Source organism: Quercus robur, chromosome 9 (assembly GCF_932294415.1).
Source record: "Quercus robur chromosome 9, dhQueRobu3.1, whole genome shotgun sequence".
Taxonomy (NCBI): domain Eukaryota; kingdom Viridiplantae; phylum Streptophyta; class Magnoliopsida; order Fagales; family Fagaceae; genus Quercus; species Quercus robur.
Genome location: NC_065542.1, coordinates 51,858,869 through 51,881,196, shown reverse-complemented (window position 1 = coordinate 51,881,196; position 22,328 = coordinate 51,858,869). Strand labels below are relative to the sequence as shown.

Below are 22,328 nucleotides of genomic sequence, written 5' to 3'. Positions count from 1 at the left end.
TATATATATATGATCATGATCATGATCGTTGTTTTTAGGCATGGTGAAAGCTTGACTATTTATAGGTGCATAGCTCTTACTCAAGATTATCAGGAATTATAACTCAATTATTTACATATATATTATACTTGTTGATGTCGTGGTGAGAGTTTCTAAACTTAAAATTTGAGAGTTAGAATTCAAGCCACTAACAATCTATTAACAAATTGAAACACCCACACATTTTAATTAATTTACAAACCCATTTTAGTACAAATAAGTAGCATAATTATAAGAATTTTTATTTTACATGTTACTTATCAATTGATTTTTTTTCCTTGATAAATTGATAATTACAACAAAGACAAAGTTTAGTTATAAAATTGGTTGTAATTTAGGATTACAACCGTACACAATATTTTTTTATTGGAAGTGAATTTTGATAAGTCCACCATTGGATTACATCTTCTTCTTATATTCTCCATACTTGCAAAAATTATAGAAAATTAAAGATTAATAGCTATATCATCAATAAATGGTTTAAATTGCAAATTCTCGTAGTTTAAAATTATGTATAAAATATAAACTTATAGATCATATAATAAATAATATCTTATTGACATAAAATTTGAGATGTGTATTGAGCAGGATAGCACATGTGCGACTCTAGGGGTGCTGCACCCGCGGCCAACTCGCATCGATGCGACTGCACATGCATCCATGGCAAGTCCTTTTTTTTTTTTCGACCGATACCATTCGATTCGGTTCAAAACAGACCAAAATAGGAATCAGTTTGTTTTGGTAAATAGTGGCCAAAATTTAATATTCGGCCGAAATGAAGTTTTTACTTAAAAAAAAAAAAAAAAAAAAAATCTTAAAACCAAAATGAATCTGTATTCTATAGAATCTATACACCTAAAAACCTCAAAAGGGAAAAAAATAAAAAAAGAAAAGAAAAGAAATGAACAAACGTACCTGCACAACTACAACAACCAAAAAAAATAAAGTCCCGATGAGAAGTGGAGAAGATGCACTGTTACTGGGTAGACTGAGTTTATTGGGTTGAAGAAGCAAAAAAGTTACGAAGAAAGAGGAAGACAAATAGAATATAAAAGATAAAAGTGGCATAAAGATGTGATGAAATTAAAAGCGGGAAGTGTAGAAATCAAGGTAGAAGACGTGTGGTTGACAAAAAACAAAGGGAAAAAATTAAAAATAAAAGAAAGTGAAATATGGCTTGGAAATAGAGTTGGTTGGCCAGTGTGTTTAGCTGAAATGATGAAGCCATTGTCGACCTTATTTCAATGGGTAAGCTGCAAATTGCACCTCTAAAATTTGGAGATGTTTGAATTTTACACCCTGAAATTTCAAATTTTAGATTTTAACTTCTGAAGTTTGGGGTGTTTGGAATTTACATCTTCAGATTTCAAACTTTGGATTTTACTCCCTAAAGTTAGGGAATGTTTGGATTTTACACCCCAAAATTTTGAAACTTTAGGATGTAAAATCCAAATACTCCCAAACTTTAAAAAGTAAAATTCAATCACCCCTAAAATATAGAGGGTAAAATCCAAATTCTGAAACACTAGGGTGTAAAATCTAAACATCTCCAAACATCAAGGAGTAAAATCTAAATTCTAAAACTTTAGGGTGTAAAATCCAATTACCCTCAAACTTTACGGGTGTAATTTGTAATTTAGCCTATTTCAATTTTGCCATTTTGTTTAGTTTGTTCCATCAAAAATAATTAATTAGTATTTTAATTAAAATAATATAGTGGTTTAAGTGAATTGATTAGATCAATTTTAAAGTAACAAGTTTTATAAATGTATGAAAATATAACATTTTATGTTTCTTAAAAAATAATAGGATATGAAATTATATATATATATATATATATATATATATAATAATTTATTAATAAACATATCTTGCCGCACTCGCACCCAATATTTTCAAAAATTGCCGAGTCACAGCACCGCACCCCGCACCCCGCACCTGCACCCACACTCGCACTCATACCCAGACCCGAATCCACGCCCGTGCTTCCTAGGTATTGAGAGTGCAAAGAACAAGCAATTCAATGGTTAGATTTTCAAAATATGCAGTAATGTTTATTTTACAAAACAAGTTTAACTACAAAATTAACTGTAATAACTAAACTTTGTCCGTACAACAATGGGGGAGGAGGATTTTTTTTTATGATGGGACGGGGGAGGGGGATTTGATCATTGTAAGAGGGTCATGAGTTGCTCTTGCTATTTATCATTTACCATTAAAATGCACCAACATTCAACTTTTATTTTAGAGTATTCTCAAGTTTGTTTTTTGTTTGCTTTTATGTGAAAAGATAGAAATAATACCAGGCTGGCCCGATGCGTCAAATATTGGATAAGGATCATGTTTGCAATGTGCTATTCAATCTATTCTCTTATTTTATTATTATTTTTTTTAATGTGAAAAGATACAAATCGTACCTGGGTGGCCTGCCTGATGTCAAATATTGGATAAAGGTCATCTTTACAACTTGTTTTAGTTCAATCTATTCCTAATATCAATTGCTTAACTGTGATGCTATTTTCGAGTTAAAAAACAATGGATATGTTAACTCATAAAATGAAAAATAAATCAAAACCAATAGAATTTGTTTCAAGTATGCACCCATTTTTAGCATTACAAATTCTCCCTGAAATTGGCATTAGTCAACATAGTAAATCTTTTGCCAAGATGTTTGAATTTGAGAAAGAATTAGTCTTAAACGTGGAAAAAATAGATACCCCACACCCCAAGTATAAATATATAAACTGCCAATAGCTTTTACTATTATATCACAACAATCACAACATCAGTACAAAAAACTGGGCCAAATGCCACTATAGGTACTAAAAACGCCACTATTGTACCGCTACTATAGACCAATTTTTTTTAAAAAGCTATAGCAGCGTTTTAGAATGCCACTATAGGTCTGTCGACAAACGCCACTATAGCATTTTTTAGATTTAAAAAAATTGGTCTATCCCACTATAGGTCTATAGTGACGGTACAATAGTGGCGTTCTACAAACGTCACTATAGCTGAAAACCACCTAATAAAAAATTTGATTACCAAAAATTAATTTTTGGTAATCAAATATTTTTTTTAATTGAATTAAAACTGTAATTAAATTAAAAGATACAAAACAAAACAAAGAACATAAATAAAACAAAATACGTTCAGCAAAATACAAATCCAAAAAACTAAAAATTCAAAAAAAAATACAAACACTATAGCCTAGCAAATTCAAAATGAAACACAAACCCACCAAAAAAAATTCAAAATCAAACACAATATGCTCACGTTAAAAAAAAAAAAAAAAAAAAAAAAAGCAACTCCACCCTAACACATTCAGCTGCCATAGACCAAATTGCAATAAGAAATCATCAAATAAATTTTGAATTTTTCACTACTTTTTTGGTTCTATTAACAAAGATATTATCACACTTGAGATTTCTATACCTATCAATAATAAAAAGCCAAAGAATTCACAAAAATTAATCATGGAAAAGACATAAACAATCATTAAAATTTTTTTAAAAAAATTACTTACTTGCAACTATACAACCAATGGCATCAAACACAATAGCACTCTTTCTTCAATCACAAATCCCATAACAGTAGCACCATTTACAAATTTAAACAAAATTAACAAGTTGCAACACCATCTTCAAATCCAAAACCCACTAATATTAACAACACCACAAATAAAATAGGGGAAATAAAATCAAAATGGAGAGAAAGAGAAAAGAATAAATCCAGGTGTGTAGTGAAACAAGAGTGAAAGAAGGAAAAAAAAAAAAGAGAGAGAAAAGAAGAGTGGAGAAGCTAGCTAGACGTGGAGAAAATGGATTGATAAGGTGAGTGGGAGTAAGGGAGAAAAAGAAGTCTGAAGAAGTGGAGATAAGGGAGAAAAGAAAGAAAGAAAGGAAAAAAAAGAAAAAAAAGAAAGAAGTCTGAAGAAGTTGGCTTGACGTGGAGAAAATGGATTGATAAGGTGAGTGGGGGTAGGTTGGGTTTGGTGGGTTTTGAATTTTGAATTTTGTAATTTTTTTAACGCTTTTTTTACACACACACACACACACACACACACACATATATATATATATATATATATAATTTAAATAGAAGAATGATTTGTTTACAATATTTTCACAATATTTTTACAACAAATCTTAAATGACAGGTTGTTATTGTTAGGACAAAAAAGTAATCCTAGTGTTAAATTCAAATTTGAACCAATAACAACTAACCACTTATGATTTTTTGTGAAAATGTTGTAAAAATATTGTGGACATAGCATCTCTCATTTAAATATAAATATATAATAATATATAGATTTAAATATATATATATATATATATATATATATGTAGGGACACGATTTTCAACCTAGGCCCAAAATGTATGGGATACTGGCCCAGTGAACCTAGTACAATAAATTTGTAAAGAGTGGGTAGAAGAACTAGACTTTAGTGAATGAGATAACAGTTATAATGAGTTTCCAAGACAATCAAACATAAACGAACCAAGTTTGTACAAGAAAGTTTGTCCTCGGCACACTCTGAGGAGCTCTGTTCTAGTATCTATTGGATGATAATGGTTACAGGAGTTGTTGAGATTGCTATAGTTCTTTCTCTTCTCCTTTTTCTCTTTACAATCTCTGGGGTCTCTACCCTTATTTATACCACATATCTTCCTTCATCTCCACCCTACACGTGGATAGTTGATGGTTTATGTTGATACTTGTCCCATCAGCCCCCTCTAGAAGTCTTCTGGGGTGGTTGTAAGGCTGCAATAATACTGTGCAGAGGTCACTTCCTCATTAATGCGGTGATAGCAGCTTTTCCCAAGATATTTTAGGATTCTTCTTTGTCTTTTGTTCCTGCAGTGCTTATCCATATTTCTAGAACTTCATGGATCGCACCTCTAGATGGCAAGCATCCTTTACGGACCTCAGCCTTGGCTAGCCGAGGACAAATTCATCCTCAGTACAAACTCATTGTCTTCCTTATCCACTAGCATGGGTTTCCTTGGCTATACTTACCCATTCTCGGATGGCCCCTTATCCTCGACTTGGGCCTTAAGCCCAAAACCCAATTGTATGATCTGCGCCCATGACCCCACATTATATATATATATATATATATTATATTCAAATATTCTGGAATATGCCATAGAATATTCTTGGCATATTCCATTTGTTTACGCTGAAACTCAATAGCCATTCAATTCAAGAATTTTTTTTCCCTGTTCAGTAGGATTTATAGTGGCGTTTGTCAAATGCCACTATAGGTCCCCTATTTTATTATTATTATTTTTTTACTGGATTCTTTTTTTTTTTTTTTTTTTTTTTTTTTTTTTTTTTTTTTTTGTGCTGGGCTATAATGGCGTTTGCTTGTAAGACCAAGACCTATAGTGGCGTTTGACAAACGCCACTACAAGTTCTTCTCTTACGAGGCCCTATAGTGGCGTTTGTCAAACTCCACTATAGACCCTACCCAATCGGAAAAAAAAAAGGTGCCTATAGTGGTGTTTGACAAACGCCACTATAGGTCCTACTCTTCCAAGGGCCTATAGTGGCATTTGACAAATGCCACTATGTCCAACCAAAAAAAAAAAAAGTGCCTATAGTGGCGTTTGTGAAACGCCACCAAAGGTCCTGCTATTACAACAAACGCCACTATAGGTCGTGAGAAACGCTGCTATAGACCTTTTTAACACCACTATAGGACTTCCCAAACGCAACTATAGGTTTGCCTATAGCAGCGTTTATCGAAAACGCCACTATAGGTCTAGTTTTTTGTAGTGCATAGAAAAAATTGTAAGAGTAAAAGTTGACAAAAAAAAATAATAATAATAATAATAAAATAAAAAGGATGAGCTTAACTTGGTTTAACATGAAGTCATGGTTCTTGCGCTTTGTTTTTTTTTTATTTTTTTTTATAAGCATGGTGGTTCTGATCAATGGGGTCGCAGCTAGAAATATCAATGAAGATGGTAGCTATGTTCCTGTTCCAGCTAATTGGCCTTGATAGTAAGTTGCGTTAAAGTATAAATATATAACCTGCCAATAGCTTTTACTATTATATCACAACATAGAAAAAATTGTTAAGAGTAAAAGTTGACCCAAAAAGAAAAGATGAGCTTAACTTGGTTCAACATGAAGTCATGGTTCTTGTGCTTTGTTTTTTTATAAGCATGGTGGTTCTGATCAATGGGGTCGCAGCTAGAAATATCAATGAAGATGGTAGCTATGTTCCTGTTCCAGCTAATTGGCCTTGTTAGTAAGTTGCTTTAAATTTAGTTGAGAATAATATTTTGGAATTTCAATGTCCTTGCGCCATTGCTTTTTTCTTCAAAGGATTGCTTAAACTAGTATTCTTCTTAGTATCTTCTTATCATCTTCATAATCCCAATGGTGGGGAAGACTGTCGTCATTGCTGTCGTCACCTTCGTCGCCATCAGAGATGGCGGTGGTGGAAATGGAGGTAGCATGACAACAATTCATTCAACCTTGAGGCGCACGATTCAAAATTAGCATCAGCATATCTTAGCTTACAATTAGCATGATTCATTAATTTGGGTTGAAGTCAAGTGTCATTTAGCCTATAAGAAAAAAAATAATATTAACTAATTGCTGCTTCTCTTACTCTGTTTCCAGGGGAGACTAATTCCATTTTTTATAAAATACTGCATAGTGTCATAGTCTCATAGACTTGTAGTGCTTGACAAGTAGATATTGTACCTGATGCAATAGCAATTAACGGTTGAGATTGAAAGTTACTTTTTTGAGAGTTGAAAAAAAAAATCTCAACCATTAAATACAAAAAGTTGAAAAATAATTAAATAAAGTTAAAAAGTTAAAGTTAAAAGTTAAGTATGGTAAAAATTTATGTGAGAGGGATTTAGAGTAATTGCACCCAGTTCAATACCTCCCATGTGATCCAAATCTGATCACATGGTATCCAATTCATATCTCTTTACCGATGTACTAGAAAGTACCAATAGATTTACAGTCTCTAGCTCAAAAAAATCTAATTACAATGCAACTTCGTATATTATGTTGTACGCAATTGAAAATATTAATTTATATATTTTTTTTTCAAGTAAATGAGATTGTGCTAACCTTTTTTGGTTTATACTTAAAAATTTAATTTGGTGGGTTCCGGTTAGCTCAACTGATAAAGTCTATGATGGTTGTATAAAAGATCTGGGGTTCAATCCTCGCTTACACAAAAAACTGATTGGTGTCTTGATTTGATGATAAAGAGCAACTATCAAGAGTAGACAACATAGGTTGAAACTCTATAAAAAAATAAAAATAAAAATAATTTGACATTCAACTTAGAGCCTGGTGTCTTTATGATATTTGTTAATAAGTTATTTTAAGAAAGTTTTGAGAACAAAGTTTTTCTCCAAACTAGTTTGGAGAAAAACTCTTCAAACTACTCATATATCTCTTTTTGTGTAAATTTTGAAAATCCAATCGTTGAATTTCATGTTCCTTATATTCCTGACATGCATATCAAATTTCGTTCAAATCGGATGTTATTTACTATTTGATCAATAAACTTATTTTTTATACACAATTTGAGATTATAAAAACTTGAAATTTTAACATTTACTTGATGACATAGCAATTGATATTTGATGTTCTTGAAATTTTGCAAGCATGAAGCAAATAATAAGAACATGTAATTTAATGATTAGATTTTTAAAATTCACACTCAATATCAAGATATATGAGGAGTTTGAAGGGTTTTACTCTAAATTAATTTAGAGAGAAACTTTGTTTAAGTTTTGATATCATTTTTATAGGAAATATAAATAATTAAAAAAAAAATCTTTTTTATTATTTTTATTCTCCATAAAATGTTTTAAAAAGTATTTCTTAAATGAATACCTTTAAGGTATCCGGTAACAAAATCATTTAAAATTTATATTATCATTTATCCATCATGTTTTTGTTAATCCTTTTTTTGTTTGCTAAGTTTGTTAAACCTATCTAGTTTATTTGGAAATTGAAATGTAATTCAACTTATTATCGAAAGAAAAATATAGTAAAATTAAATAAGAAGTTTCAGAAGTAGCCAAATATATATATATATATAAAATTCTAGGAAGCCAACTAATTCCACATCTATTTTCAAAACTATCCTTTGTGACAGGCTATGATTAGTTGCCGGTCACTTTTACATGAATCCACAACTTTTTTTTCTTCCACAACTTACTGTATATTAAATAGTTGTGAAAATGAATGTAAAATTGGTTGTGATCCTAAATTTCATTTTTCAAAAAATTGTACATTGACAATATTACTTTTTGAATGAGAAAGTTTACAGATACAAATAATTGGATACTTACTAATGTGGCAGATAGTTAGTAATACATAAAAAAAGTGATGTCAATAGTAGGTTCAGAGGAGAATCAGTACAGACTTGCCACATAACAAGTGTAAAATTTTTTGTCAAATTTGGTGTGTGAGCGTAGATTGCTACTTTCTGAATTAGTCGAAGTACATAGTTATTTAACTCATTCCAGAGCCTACATGGTTTTTGAATTACACACTTTTATGTTTTTGATCACTTTGAAAATATCGTTTGATTCTAGAAAAGTCAGACTCGTCCGAGATAGAGTCGAGTGAAATGCATGACTCCAGTTCAAAACGCAGGAAAGTTAGAAGAAGAAGCATTGGTTCGACCATAATGCGTAGTGCATCGGTATTGGCCCAAACATTTCGAGACTGAGGAGAAGAAAGAGAAGAGGCACCAAGAAGTAATGGGAGTTGAACAACGAAAGGCTTCAGATTGAAGAAAAGCGAAATGAAGTGAAACTCAGTCACTCATTTCAGCCAGCCATGACAATGTCAATATGTGACATGAAACATTTATTTTATGCTCAAATTTATTATTTCCTAGAATAGCCATTCTTTCTTTAAATTAATTGTCATCTTCAAAATAGATTTAGTTATATATTGGGAATTTTTTTTTAATACTTTTTTTTTAGAGGGGATGTATAAATGGAATCATGGGTTTCATGGGATTACTTTTAGGGTTTGTTTGGATTGAACTTATTTTTGCTGAAACTGAAAACTGAAAATTGAAAATTGAAAACTGAAAACACTGTAGCAAAATAATTTTTAAATGTGTGAATAGTGTCGTGGGATCTGTGAATAGTATATGAACAGTACGTGAATAGTGCATGAACAATGTTTTTTGTTCCCTGCACAGTAAAATCATGTGATATTATTGTTCACGCGCAAGGGGAAAAAAAAAAAAACCTAAAGACGCAAAACGTAAACGCCACATTCAGTTGAATCCAAACGGGTACTTAATTGTCTTTTATGTGGTTTGAGAGCCAAATATGGCTGGTACTTTTTTTTTTTTTTTAGCCAAATATGGCTGTGTTTATTTTTTGGTTGTTTCTGGTTTTTGTTTGTTGTTTCTTGTTATGTATTGCTGTTTAACAAAACAGAAAGTAGTTGACTAAATCTTTAAGTAGAACCATAATCTATAATGCTAATTGAATTCTTATTGTCATTAATAGTCCTGATCATAGTTCTCCTATTCTTTTTAAATTTGTAAATTTCTCCGATTTCAAGTTCTTTTCATTTTGCCTATTTCACTATTAAAATTTTATTTTTTAAATCTAATAATGTACATGCTATCACGTCTCATTTAAATTTTTAAATAATGTTGTAGTCTATACTTTTTAAAATTTGTAAAATTTAATCTAAACGACAAAGTTAATCTATTTAAAGCGGAAAGTATCATTTCCAGTAAATTTTTGGATTATACCTTATTGCAAATATATTAATATGTGAGTTTAAGAGTAATATTATCTGTAGTTGCACGATTTTTCTGGCCCAACTTATGTTGATTAGGCCCTGACCCAAAGCGCAACCCACAATAATTATTTGTAGAGGATGGGTCAAAGAACTTGGCCTCAGTAAACTTGTTCGGTCTAATGCATGGACATTATGGTTTGCAAAAAGAAAATAGAAAACACCAGAATGGATCTTTCTCAAGTCTGATTTTATTTCTTTTTTGTTCCTGATACAATTCTCTCGTCCCTTCTTTGAGGGACTCTACTACATTATATATTCTTCTTCTTTTCATCTCAGCCTTACACCTGTTAATCATCCAAGCATCCACTTGAGCACCTGTCCCATCAGACGCCCTCATCAGACCCTTTGTGAGTTGCAGAGGCCAAGGCGGTACTGTTCAGGAGTCTTTTCCTCATTAATACGGCCAAGAGGATGGTTGGGGCGCAATTAATGTGGTGGTAGCCTTCCGTGAGATATTTTGGATTTAATTCATTTTATATGTTGGGAAGACGAGCTGAAATGGCTGGGGCAAGTTCCTCGTCTGGGCTCCGTGATGTCCGAGGAGGAGTTACTCCTCGGACAGGTTTCCTTGGCGCTATTGGGGTTGAATAGCGCTTCATATGAGGCTTTTCTTTGGACAGGACGCTCCTCGGACGGGCCTGAGTTTGGAATAGCCCATCATTTTTGGGCCGGGCCCCACAATAGCCCCTCAAAACTCCGGTTTTTACCTCCCTCCGAAGGGAAAAGCGGGGTTTTGATGTTTGTGAGTGGAGGGAAATAAGGAGATCGTGGGGCGCGCGTGCGGACCGTTACTTTTGACGCGCTACAATTTACGAGGCGTGGCCATTAACTTCTGGAGGCGTTATGTTCCCTTCATCCAACGGCTTGGCGTGGATCGAACGGCCATCGCTTTTTCCCGTATTTTTAGGCAGGGATGATCTTTTCTCTCTCCTCCCGGCTATATAAGACGCCTGAGGGGTTCAGTTCCTTCTTTCATCTGCATTTCACAAACCTCAAAAGACTCTAGAGAACTCCATCGAATCCCAGAGATATACGGACACTTGCGTCCGTTACGCCGCCGTAGCCGTTTTTGTGAAGCGTTTCGTCCAAGAGAGATTTCCAGGCGTCCCCTTGAGCGTTTTGTGAAGGTACCAGTACATTTCGCTTTTCTCTCCGTTTCAATTCCCTCCTCGGACTTCACTTTTCTTCGTGGTCTCTACTTTCATTTCCCCCTTTCAGTTCAGATGGGTAGATTCGAAAAATTAGTTAAAACTCCCGCCGCTATGGAGGCCTTTAGGGCTAAATATCACATTCCCCCTGGGGTTAGGCTGCGGTACTGTCCTCTGGAAGGAGTATTGACAGATAGAGTTGTGGGAGAAGTCGTTATCCCAATGATTGCTTTCATAGAGGGAGGGATAACACTTCCCATGCGTAGGATCACAAGGGAATACCTGTTCAACCATAGGTTGACGCCGTATCAGTGTGCCCCGAATATGTTCAAGATACTAGGCTGTGTAGATGTCCTAAACGAGCGGATGAATCTAGGCCTTACTTGGCACGATGTGGCTTATCTGTACGAATGTCACCGCCTCGGGGATGATGGGTATTATCTTAAATCCCGGAACGAGGACGTTAGGTTGATCTCTTGTCTTCCAGTTTCCAATAAGACCGTGAAGAATGACTTCCTCATTGCTTCTGGGGAGTGGTTCGATGGTATTCATTGTCCAACTCGGGCAGGAAACCCAGGTGCGACGCTTTTAGGATTGATCCTTTTTGGGGAAAGGATTTAGTGTTGAGGGGTTATTTTTCTTGCTTTCTTTGTAATTGGAAAATTTCATGGTCTGACCTCACTTTTCTTAGTTTGTTTGCAGACAAAAGTCACGTTGCTCCTCGGATAAGCCTTGTGAATGTGCCAGCGCTGAACTATCTTCTCAGGTCAGAGATTTACGTCGCCCAGGACGGACAGTTGCGTGCGGCCCATCTGGTTCTGGGTTACCAACCTCTGAGCAGCGCTTTTCAGGCAGTCGGTCACGCTATAAGGGCTGGCAGTCCGAGGCTGGCTAGAATTGACATGTCTCAGGACGGATTCCTAGCTGACCACGATTTGCCACCAGTTGTGTTGCCAGGTGTCAGAAATCCCTACTTAGCAGAGCAGCTACCTCCGGTAAACGAGCCTGGGGCTGCTGTTTTGGTTGAAGAAGAGGCTGAATCATCTCGTCTTTCCCTTGAGGAAGAGATAGACAAGTTTTACTTCGAGGAGGAAATTCAGCAAAACCCCTTGGTGGAGTTTTCCAATCCCGAAGTAGAGCAGGACCAACATTCCGCAGTTGGTATTCCCTCGATCGTTATTTGCTCGGACGATACTTCAGACGAAGAGGTAGAGCCCATGGCAGGAAAGGGAAAGACTTTAAAGGAGCTGATGTCCTCCCGAGGGAAAGGTCAGTCATCAAAGGTTCAGTCATCGAAGGGACCAAGTCCTTCAAAGGTTAAAACCCTTCCCCCTGTGGTCCCCCAAGGCGTCTCGGACCCTGGTCTCAAGGTTAATCCGGACCTGAAGAAGAAGAGGCCGGTTGACACTACTGAGGAAGGTGAGGTGATTGCCCAGCCGACCAAGCAGCAAAAGACCACGCGGGCGCCAAGGAGTAGATGGGGTAACTCCTCAGAGAGACGGGACGAGGAGAATGTTGCTGAAGTGCGCGCCTCTCCTCGTACATGGAACCCCAAGCTGGAGCTGGATGGGGTTGCCATCACCTACAATGCTTCGGTCCGAGAGTATAATCGAGGCCGGGCAGGGTATGTGGCGGATGCCTTAGAGCAACCCTTACTCCTTCCTCGGGACATGGAGGCCTATAGGCGATTCTCTCAGCCCGAGCTCTTCCTATCCCTAAAAAGGGATCTCGCGTTGGTAAGTAATCCTTTTACTGTTTTATCAATTTATTTACCCCCGTTAGATTTCTTTTTCAAAGCAACCTTGTTTCGTTCGTAGATTACTCAGCAGGTGTTCGTGGCTGATGAGTTCTGCCGCGATAGCCGTAGTCGGGTTGAGGCTGAGACCCAGGCTCGGGCGGAGATGGAGAAAGCCTTGGGATCCCTCAAGCACGAGCACCTCAAACTCACGGACGATTTCAAGGTGTCGGAGAACCGGCGCAAAAGTGCAGAGGCTGGTTTAAAGAGTGCTGAGGCCCAGGCGGAGGACCAGCGCAAAGATCTGTACACGACGCAGCTTAACCTCGTCACCGAGAGGCAAGCAGTGCAGGATCTCAAGCTTGCCCTGCAGAAAGTAGAGGATGAGCTGAGGCGGGTAAAGGAGGAGGCCCAGCTGATCCGAGAGGCTACAGAGGCCGAGAAGAATGCTGCTCGCCAGCTCGGGGCTGAAGAGACGGAGGCCAGGTTGTCTGAGGAGATTCCCGAGGTATGCAGGGAGTACTGCGGCATTTCATGGGCGCATGCTCTCGACGCTGCAGGAGTTCCTGCGGATTCGGAACTAAGACTGCCCGAGAGCATCTTCTATCCTCGGGAGATCCGTGCGAATCCTGAAGACGCTCAAGTGTCTTCAGAGCAGGAACTGGCGGTGCCTGATGCCGTCCTTGTGCCTGATATGGCGGAGGATCCCGCCACAGACTCTACCATCGAGGTTCCTCCTTCTCAGCCCGAGCAGAAAGAAGATCCTCCTGCTCAAGCCTAGCCTTTTAGGCTTTCAATCCCTGTAAATAGTTTTTTATTTTTTATTTTATTTTATTTTATATATATTTTTTGTAAATGAGAGTTATCCTACTTTTCCCTTTTTTGTAAGGACCTCTCTTTCTAATGTACTCGGAATATTAATATAAAATGTTCGTTTTGCTTACTACGAATGTGCGTTAGTATTGCTCTTTTTTTTTTTTTTTTTTTTCAAACATTTGCAACAATGTAGACACAGGTTATTAGTCAAAACAAAAATGGGTTTTTGGCGTTGCGCATTTGATGATTGCGATGGTACTAAACTGCGCACACGCATTAAAAATGATTTCCTTTATGTAATAATCTCCCAATCTATCATAAGTAATAATTTCCCCAAAAGTCTGTGGTCCGAGGAGCCAGGCAAGACTTAGGTTCTGCTTAAAACTATGAATTGTCATGAGTAATAATTTCCCCAAAGTCTGTGGTCCGAGGAGCCATGCAGGACTTAGGTTCTGTTTAAAACTATGAACTGTCATGAGTAATAATTTCCCCAAAAGTCTGTGGTCAGAGGAGCCATGCAGGACTTAGGTTCTGTTTAAAACTTATAAATAGTTGGCTTAAGTATTAATTTCCCCTGAGTCTGTGGTCCGAGGAGCCATGCAAGACTTAGGTTCTGTTTAAAACTTATAAATAATTGTAATGTAGACCGACAAACAGCGAGTAGTCATAAAAGAAAACGTATGCTAAGCCATTCTCATTAATAATAATACCTCCTGAGGTTATTTACATTCCAAGGTCGAGGTACAGCTTTTTCATCCAAATCTTCTAAGTAGTAGGCGCCTATTCCGGCCACGGATGTGACATGGTATGGTCCCTCCCAATTAGGCCCCAACTTGCCCCAAGAGGGGTTCTTTGCGCTGCCAAGAATCTTCCTCATCACGAGATCCCCTGGACCCAGAGGCCGCAATTTGACGTTAGCATCGTACCCTTGTCTCAGCTTCTGGTGATAGTAGGCCATGTGAATTGTGGCTTTTTCCCTTCTTTCCTCGGCTAAGTCCAGACTTCTTCCTAGCAACTCATCGTTATTGCTTGGGGTAAACGAGCTAGACCTCAACGTGGGGAAATTGTTCTCGATCGGAAGCACGGCTTCAGCCCCATAAGTCATTGAGAAGGGGGTTTCACCGGTTGAACGCCGCGGCGTTGTCCGATAGGTCCACAAGACGTGCGGTAGTTCTTCTACCCATCTCCCCTTTGACTCATCTAGTCTTTTCTTCAATCCGTTCACTATGACCTTGTTTACGGCCTCAACTTGCCCATTTCCTTGGGGGTATGCGGGGGTGGAATATCGATTAATGATCCCAAATTCACGGCAATACTCCCTAAAATTCTTGCTGTCAAACTGAAGACCATTGTCGGAAATGAGTGTTCTCGGAGTTCCGAAGCGGGTGATAATGTTCTTCCAGACGAATTTCTAGGCGTCCACGTCCCTGATGTTGGCCAAAGGTTCAGCCTCCACCCACTTAGTGAAGTAATCGGTTCCGACTATTACGTATCGCTTGTTCCCCGCAGCCTTGGGGAAAGGCCCGACAATATCATGACCCCATTGTGCGAACGGCCATGGACTGGAGAGTGGATTGAGAACCCCTCCGGGTTGGTGGATATTCGGGGCAAATCTTTGGCACTGATCGCACTTCTTAGCGTATTCCTGGGCCTGTCTCTGCATGTTCGGCCACCAGTATCCTTGGGTGAGTGCCCTGTGCGCCAGTGATCTTCCTCCGGTGTGACTTCCACATACTCCCTCATGCAACTCCTCAAGAAGAGCCTCGGACTCTTCTGGATGTACGCAGAGTAAGTACGGTCCAGAGTAGGAGCGCCGATAAAGTTTGCGGTCCTCTGACAGCCAAAAACGAGGAGCGTTTCTACGTATCTTTTCGGCTTCTAGTTTTTCTTCCGGAAGGATATCGTCTTGGAGGAAATTCCTTATGGGGTCCATCCAACTGGGGCTTTGTCTAATCTGATGGACTTAGGTCGGGTTTCCGCTGACGGGACTGGCCTTGACTAGATCTTCGACTAGGATCATTCGTGGCAAATTACGTGCCGAGGACGTGGCAAGAGTGGCCAGCGAGTCTGCGTGAGTGTTTACGCTCCTGGAGATGTGCGTCAGACTGAAGGATTCAAAACTCGTCTGTAGCCGTTTGACTTGTGCCAGATACTCTTGCATCCTCATATCTCGAGCTTCTAGCTCTCCCATCACTTGTCCGACCACTAATCTGGAGTCCGAGAAGGCTTCTATTACTCTTCCACCCAACCTTTGAACCATTGCCATTCCTTGAAGTAAGGCTTCGTATTCGGCTTCATTGTTCGTAGCCGAGAATCCGAGTCTTAATGATTTTTCAATGACAGTGCCGTCTGGCGATATTAAAACTATCCCAACTCCTGATCCTCTCTAGTTGGCCGCGCCATCCACGTAGACCTTCCAATGCATGGTCTTCCCGGCCGAAATTGCGCCAATCAGTTTTCCACCCAGATCTTTCTTCTCGGTCATCGTTTCTATAGAGGGCTCAGCAAACTCCGCTACTAAGTCTGCGAGGACCTGTCCTTTGACGGAGGGTCTGGGCATATATTTAATATCAAAAGCCCCCAGAAGAGCACTCCACATGGCGATCCTTCCTGTGTAGTCAGCGCTTCGAAGCACGGCTCGAAGTGGAAGCTGAGTCAGGACGATGACCGTGTGCGCCTGAAAGTAATGAGGAAGCTTCCGGGTTGCATGTACTATCGCCAAAATTGCCTTCTCTAAGGGTAGGTATCGCACCTCGGCCTCATGTAGTGACTTGCTCACATAGTACACCGGTCGCTACACCCCATTATCATCCCGTATCAGTACCAGGCTTACGGCGTGGGGAGCTACGGCGATGTAGGCAAACAGCACCTTGTCTGCCTCTGGACTGGACATGATGGGTGGTCGGGACAGGTAGTCTTTAAGCTGTTGGAAAGCCTGAACGCAATCCTCCGACCATTTAAACTCTTTCCACTTGTTTATCAGGAGGTAAAAAGGCCGACACCGATCCGCCGATCGCGATATGAACCGGTTTAATGCCGCAATCATGCCAGTGAGCTTCTGCACCTCCTTCGGGTTCCGAGGAGTCTGTAGACTGTTAATGGCTTTGATTTGGTCGGGACTTACTTCTATTCCCCTATGGGTGACCATGTACCCTAGGAATTTCCCAGACCCGACCCCGAATGAACATTTGGAGGCATTCAGCCGCAACCGGTGCTCCCTTAAGATGGCGAAGACTGTTCCAAGGTCTTTTACGTGCTCGGACTCCCTTTTACTCTTCACAACCATATCGTCTATATACACCTCAATGATCTTGCCCAGTTGTGGCTCGAACATCCGAGTCATCATCCTTTGGTAGGTTGAGCCCGCGTTCTTTAGCCCGAATGGCATCACCTTATAATGGTAATTTCCGATGGGCGTCATGAAAGCCGTTTTCTCTTGGTCCTCTAGCGCAAGGGGTATCTGATGATAGCCCTGGAAGGCGTCCAGGAAGCTCATTCCGGGGTGCCCCACGGTTGCATCCACCAATCGATCGATTTTGGGTAGAGGGAATGGGTCCTTGGGGCACGCCTTGTTCAGGTCCGTGAAGTCCACGCAGACCCTCCACTTCCCCGTCTTCTTCCTTACCACCACTGTGTTCGCCAACCATTCGGGATAAAAGACCTCTTTGATAGCCCCTGCTCTTTTCAACTTTGCCACCTCGTCTCTTACGGCACCAGCGTGTTCCTTTGAAGGGCGGCAGGGTGGTTGCTTCCTCGGAGTGGAAGAGGGGTTGACGTTCAGGTGGTGACAGATGAGGCTGGGATCAACCCCAGGGGCATCATAGGCGTCCCAAGCGAATACGTCGACATTTTCTCTGAGAAACCTGACCAGTTCATCCTTTTCTTGAGAGGGCAATTCAGAGCCAACCTGAAAGAACTTCTCCGGGTCATTGCTGACAGCAACCTTATCTAAACCTTCACACCTTATCTCCTCGGCCAGCCCCTTGTCTTGCTTTGCCGAGAAGGCTGGTTGCTATAAGCTCTTTGGGGCCGAGGACTCGACCAAGGGCCGATGTAATATGGCGGCCACCACACACTTCCTGGCCACGGCCTGATCTCTTCGGATCTCTTCCACTCGTCCTCTGGATAGGTACTTCACTTTCTGGTGAAGTGTGGAGGTCACGGCCTCTAGGCTGTGGATCCATGGCCTTGCAACTATCGCGGTGTAGGGTGAATAAGCATCGACCACGATGAAATTCACCTCCACCACTTCCGCCCCAGTCTGTACGGGCAGTCGGATTTGCCCCTTTGACGTAACAAGCTTCCCCTCGAAGCTGAGGAGGGGGGAGTCATAAGCTGTCAAATCTTCCGGCTTCAAATTCAGCCCCTTGTATAGGTCGGGGTACATTATCTCCACCGCACTTCCAGAGTCTACTAACACCCTTTTCACATCGAAACCCCCAATCCGCAAGGTGACCACCAAGGCGTCATCGTGAGGTTGAATTGTTCCTCTCTTATCCTCATCCGAGAACTCCAGTATCAAAGAGCTTCCCTTTTTTAACTTTTTGGCCTCCCTTTGCCTGCCTTCGAAGGGAAGGCGATCCACGGCTAATACCCTGGGGATGGGTGGCCCAGTTCTTCCCGGTGCAGCGAGGATGACGTGTATCGTCCCGGTGGGGGGTCTTAAAGACACGTCCTTTCGAGGTTCTTGTGTTGCTTGGCCGGGATGGCCGCTCGATGGGTGCAGCAGGTGACGTAGCTTTCCTTCTCGGACCAATTGATCCAGGTGATTCCACAGATTCCTGCAGTCCTCAGTGGTATGCCCGTGGTCCTGATGATAGTGGCAATACAAGTTCTGATTACGTCTGGCAGGGTCTCCAGCCATCTTTCCCGGCCATCTGAAATAGGGTTCATCCCTTACTTTCTCCAGTACTTGTTGTACCGGCTCCCTGAATATGGCATTCACTGTTTGTTGGTTGCTCTGCCCAGCCTGTCGTGGAAAATCTCTCCTCGGCTGACCAGGATTGTGACGTTCCATCCTGAAATCATTTGCTTTAAGGGGGACAACCTTCTCCTTCCCCTTCCCTTGCAGCTGATCCTCCTCCACTCTCTTGTACTTGTCGATCCTATCCATTAGCTGTTGGACGTCAGTAACTAGTTTTCCGGTGAGGGATTTCCTTAAGCCATGCCCGATGGGGAGGCCGCTTGTGAACGTGCTGATAGCAACATTATCATGGTTGTCATCTAAATCGTTATACACCTCCCAATACCTATCCGAGTACGCTTTCAGGGTTTCTCCTTCGTGCATGGATAAGGACAGTAGCGAACTGAGAGGCCGAGGGACTCTGGTGTTTGTAATGAAACGGGAGCAAAAAGCTCGAGTGAGCTGCTTGTAGGAGCCTACGGAGTTTGTCTTCAGGCTGTTGAACCACCTCATTGCCATCGATCCCAAGCTGGAGGGGAAGATTTTGCACATGAGGGCCTCGTTTTGCGAATAAATCGCCATTTTTTGGTTGAACTGACTCACGTGCTCTACTGGGTCTGTTCTGCCAGTATAGATGGCGAACACCGGTTGGTTGAAGCGCCTTGGCAGCTTAGCCCCTTCGATTCTATTCGTGAAGGGTGACCTTGAGACCTGATCAAACGCCTTCTTCATGGCGTCGCTCCCCGAACCTTTGCTGGATGGGCTCTCATACTTCCGTACTGGGCGTGGTTCCTTTTCGTAAGAAAATGTCTCACTTGGGGGGGTCCTTGACCTTCGTCTGTAACTCATGTCCTCCGCATTAGAAGACTCGCCTGAGTCAGAGGGAGATCGTCTTCGCTGTACACGTCGTAACTTTCTTTTCAAGTCATCTATCTCTCGCTGCATGGCCTGGTGACTATTTCGCCTCTGAGACACGTGACTTCCTGTCTGAGTGTGACTCTGGCTCGTCCGGATAGTATGCACACTTCCCTCACGATTCCCCCTGCCGCCTGGGTTGGTTGGGTTATTTTGCCTCTAGGACTCGGCGGGTCGTGTCCGTTGGGAGTTAGCTTGGTGAGGATCCTCCTAGTGTGGATCTAGTTCTTCCATGCTCGACCGTTGCACTAGCTGATGCCCTAGCTCTTCCCACAGACGGCGCCAATTGTAGTTGCACGATTTTCCTGGCCCAACTTATGTTGATTAGGCCCTGGCCCAAAGCGCAACCCACAATAATTATTTGTAGAGGATGGGTCAAAGAACTTGGCCTCAGTGAACTTGTTCGGTCTAATGCATGGACATTATGGTTTGCAAAAAGAAAATAGAAAACACCAGAATGGATCTTTCTCAAGTCTGATTTTATTTCTTTTTTGTTCCTGATACAGTTATCTCGTCCCTTCTTTGAGGGACTCTACTACATTATATATTCTTCTTCTTTTCATCTCAGCCTTACACCTGTTAATCATCCAAGCATCCACTTGAGCACCTGTCCCATCAGACGCCCTCATCAGACCCTTTGTGAGTTGCAGAGGCCAAGGCGGTACTGTTCAGGAGTCTTTTCCTCATTAATGCGGCCAAGAGGATGGTTGGGGCGCAATTAATGTGGTGGTAGCCTTCCGTGAGATATTTTGGATTTAATTCATTTTATATGTTGGGAAGACGAGCTGAAATGGCTGGGGCAAGTTCCTCGTCTGGGCTCCGTGATGTCCGAGGAGGAGTTACTCCTCGGACAGGTTTCCTTGGCGCTATTGGGGTTGAATAGCGCTTCATATGAGGCTTTTCTTTGGACAGGACGCTCCTCGGACGGGCCTGAGTTTGGAATAGCCCATCATTTTTGGGCCGGGCCCCACATTATCTTTAATACATACTAATATATCATTTCTCATTTCTTCTAAAAAAAAATACCATTTCTCATTTAACATTTCATTTCTTTTTCTGGATTCCTGTATGAATAGCAGTCCTAAACTCCTAATGTAATTTTGTGATATTAATTCAAAAAAATTAATTTGAAAGTGCAACTGTTAGTTCACTGATAGTTGGATTTTAAAAGAGTGCAAGTGAATCACGTTAAGTGGGAAGGCAATGGTCTAGCACACACTTTGGCCCAGTATGCCAAGAGTATTTCTGATTATATAACTTGGATAGAGAAAAATCCTTATATGATTGAGTCCTCTTTGGCTCAAGATGTATTATCTTTATCTTCTTCTTAATAAAAGTTATGAATTTATTATAAAAAAAAAAAAATTAGTTCACTAATGGCTACAATTATTTAGTGATATTAATTAAAAAAAAAGACGAAAACATTATTTTAGTCCCTATCTTTTAGGGTTATAGTCAATTTATTCCCTATATTTTGATAGTAGTTAATTTGGTTATTGTTATTTTCAACTTATAGTCAATTTGATTCCTATTGTTAAGTCACTAACAGAAAATACTTACATGACAAATGGCGTGTACACATAGCACATTTAAGGCCGGCTCAAGGCCTAGGCAAGTTAGGCCTAGGCCTAAGGCCCCACCAAAAAAAAAAAAATTCTTTAGGAAAAAAAGGCCCCATTTTTCATAGTTAAAGGCCCAAATTTTTATACAATTATATATATTTTCTAAAGGTTGTACATTTTTTTATTAGTGATATACAAATTTTACTATTGGCTTACAAATTGCTATATTATTAATCACAAAAAACGTGATATAAACATTCATTAATTAAATTGATGATGTTTATCAATGAGAAACAATATCATATTATATTTTGAACATTTTATAGTGCTTTTAATTAGCGCATTTTTCTTTTTCATTTCTATTAAAACTCTCAAGTATGAGACCAATAGAACCTTAACTCAATTGAAACCCTAAAATATTTCAAAAAGATGTTGCAAATGTGTTAAATCATCAATTATAGATTAATCTCCCTTAAGAGTTTGAGATTTTGATTTTTGTAAATTAATATCCTACAAAACCATACACCAAATAATATCTCTCTCTCTCTCTCTTAAAATCAAAATATAAAATTAAAAATTAGATTACAACTTTATTTAATTATGCATCATCTTATATCTAAAATAAAGTATCTTTTTCAATCATAATATATTTTTATTTTTTTTTATTAATATTTATAATTCAACTATGATATTCAATTCTCTATATGAAATTAACATTAGTCTAGTTGATATTATTTATGTATTTAATGTATCAAATTAACCTTAATTTGATTAGTATTAAATAATTTTGTTTAATTAATATTTACATATTAAAGGCCCCGTATAAATTTTTCGCCTTAGGCCCCAAATTATGTTGGGCCGCCCCTGAGCACATTGAAGCTAATGTAGCAAAATAAAATAATATTAAGTTTTTTTAATAGATTTTTTTTTTTTTTTTTTTTGAGAAACAAACACACACACACACACAAGGGAGAGGGAAAGGGGTTCTAACACAAAGGCACACCACAACTCCACTCAAAAGCCATGGTAACTTTTAAGGGAGGGTGGGGCAAGTTATACTACACACAACACACTCTCTTAAGCAATGTGGAACAATTACCCATTCTTTATTTTTTAGAAACAAACACACACACACACACAAGGGAGAGGGAAAGGGGTTCTAACACAAAGGCACACCACAACTCCATTCAAAAGCCATGGTAACTTTTAAGGGAGGGTGGGGCAAGTTATACTACACACAACACACTCTCTTAAGCAATGTGGGACAATTACCCATTCTTTTTTTTTGAGAAACAAACACACACACACACACAAGGGAGAGGGAAAGGGGTTCTAACACAAAGGCACACCACATTTTTTAATAGATTTTTAAAGTGCCATGTCAATA

The 22,328-nt window shown here is 39.6% G+C and overlaps 1 protein-coding gene across 1 annotated transcript; it reads left to right on the top strand.

Moving 5' to 3' along the window:
- The first annotated feature begins 6,482 nt into the window (after positions 1–6,482).
- LOC126701182 (uncharacterized) lies at positions 6,483–13,542 on the top strand. The gene is made up of 3 exons (XM_050399301.1): positions 6,483–6,503; positions 12,447–12,746; positions 12,828–13,542. The coding sequence occupies exons 1-3, from the start codon at positions 6,483–6,485 to the stop codon at positions 13,524–13,526; spliced, it is 1,020 nt and encodes a 339-aa protein (XP_050255258.1). The 3' UTR covers positions 13,527–13,542.
- Positions 13,543–22,328: the final 8,786 nt, after the last annotated feature.

Coding starts and splice junctions, on each gene's coding strand:
- LOC126701182 (XM_050399301.1), top strand. CDS start 6,483: ATGGCGGTGGTGGAAATGGAG. Junction 6,504..12,446: donor TGGCGGTGGTGGAAATGGAG/GTAGCATGACAA, acceptor GTGATTGCCCAG/CCGACCAAGCAGCAAAAGAC. Junction 12,747..12,827: donor TAAAAAGGGATCTCGCGTTG/GTAAGTAATCCT, acceptor TTTCGTTCGTAG/ATTACTCAGCAGGTGTTCGT.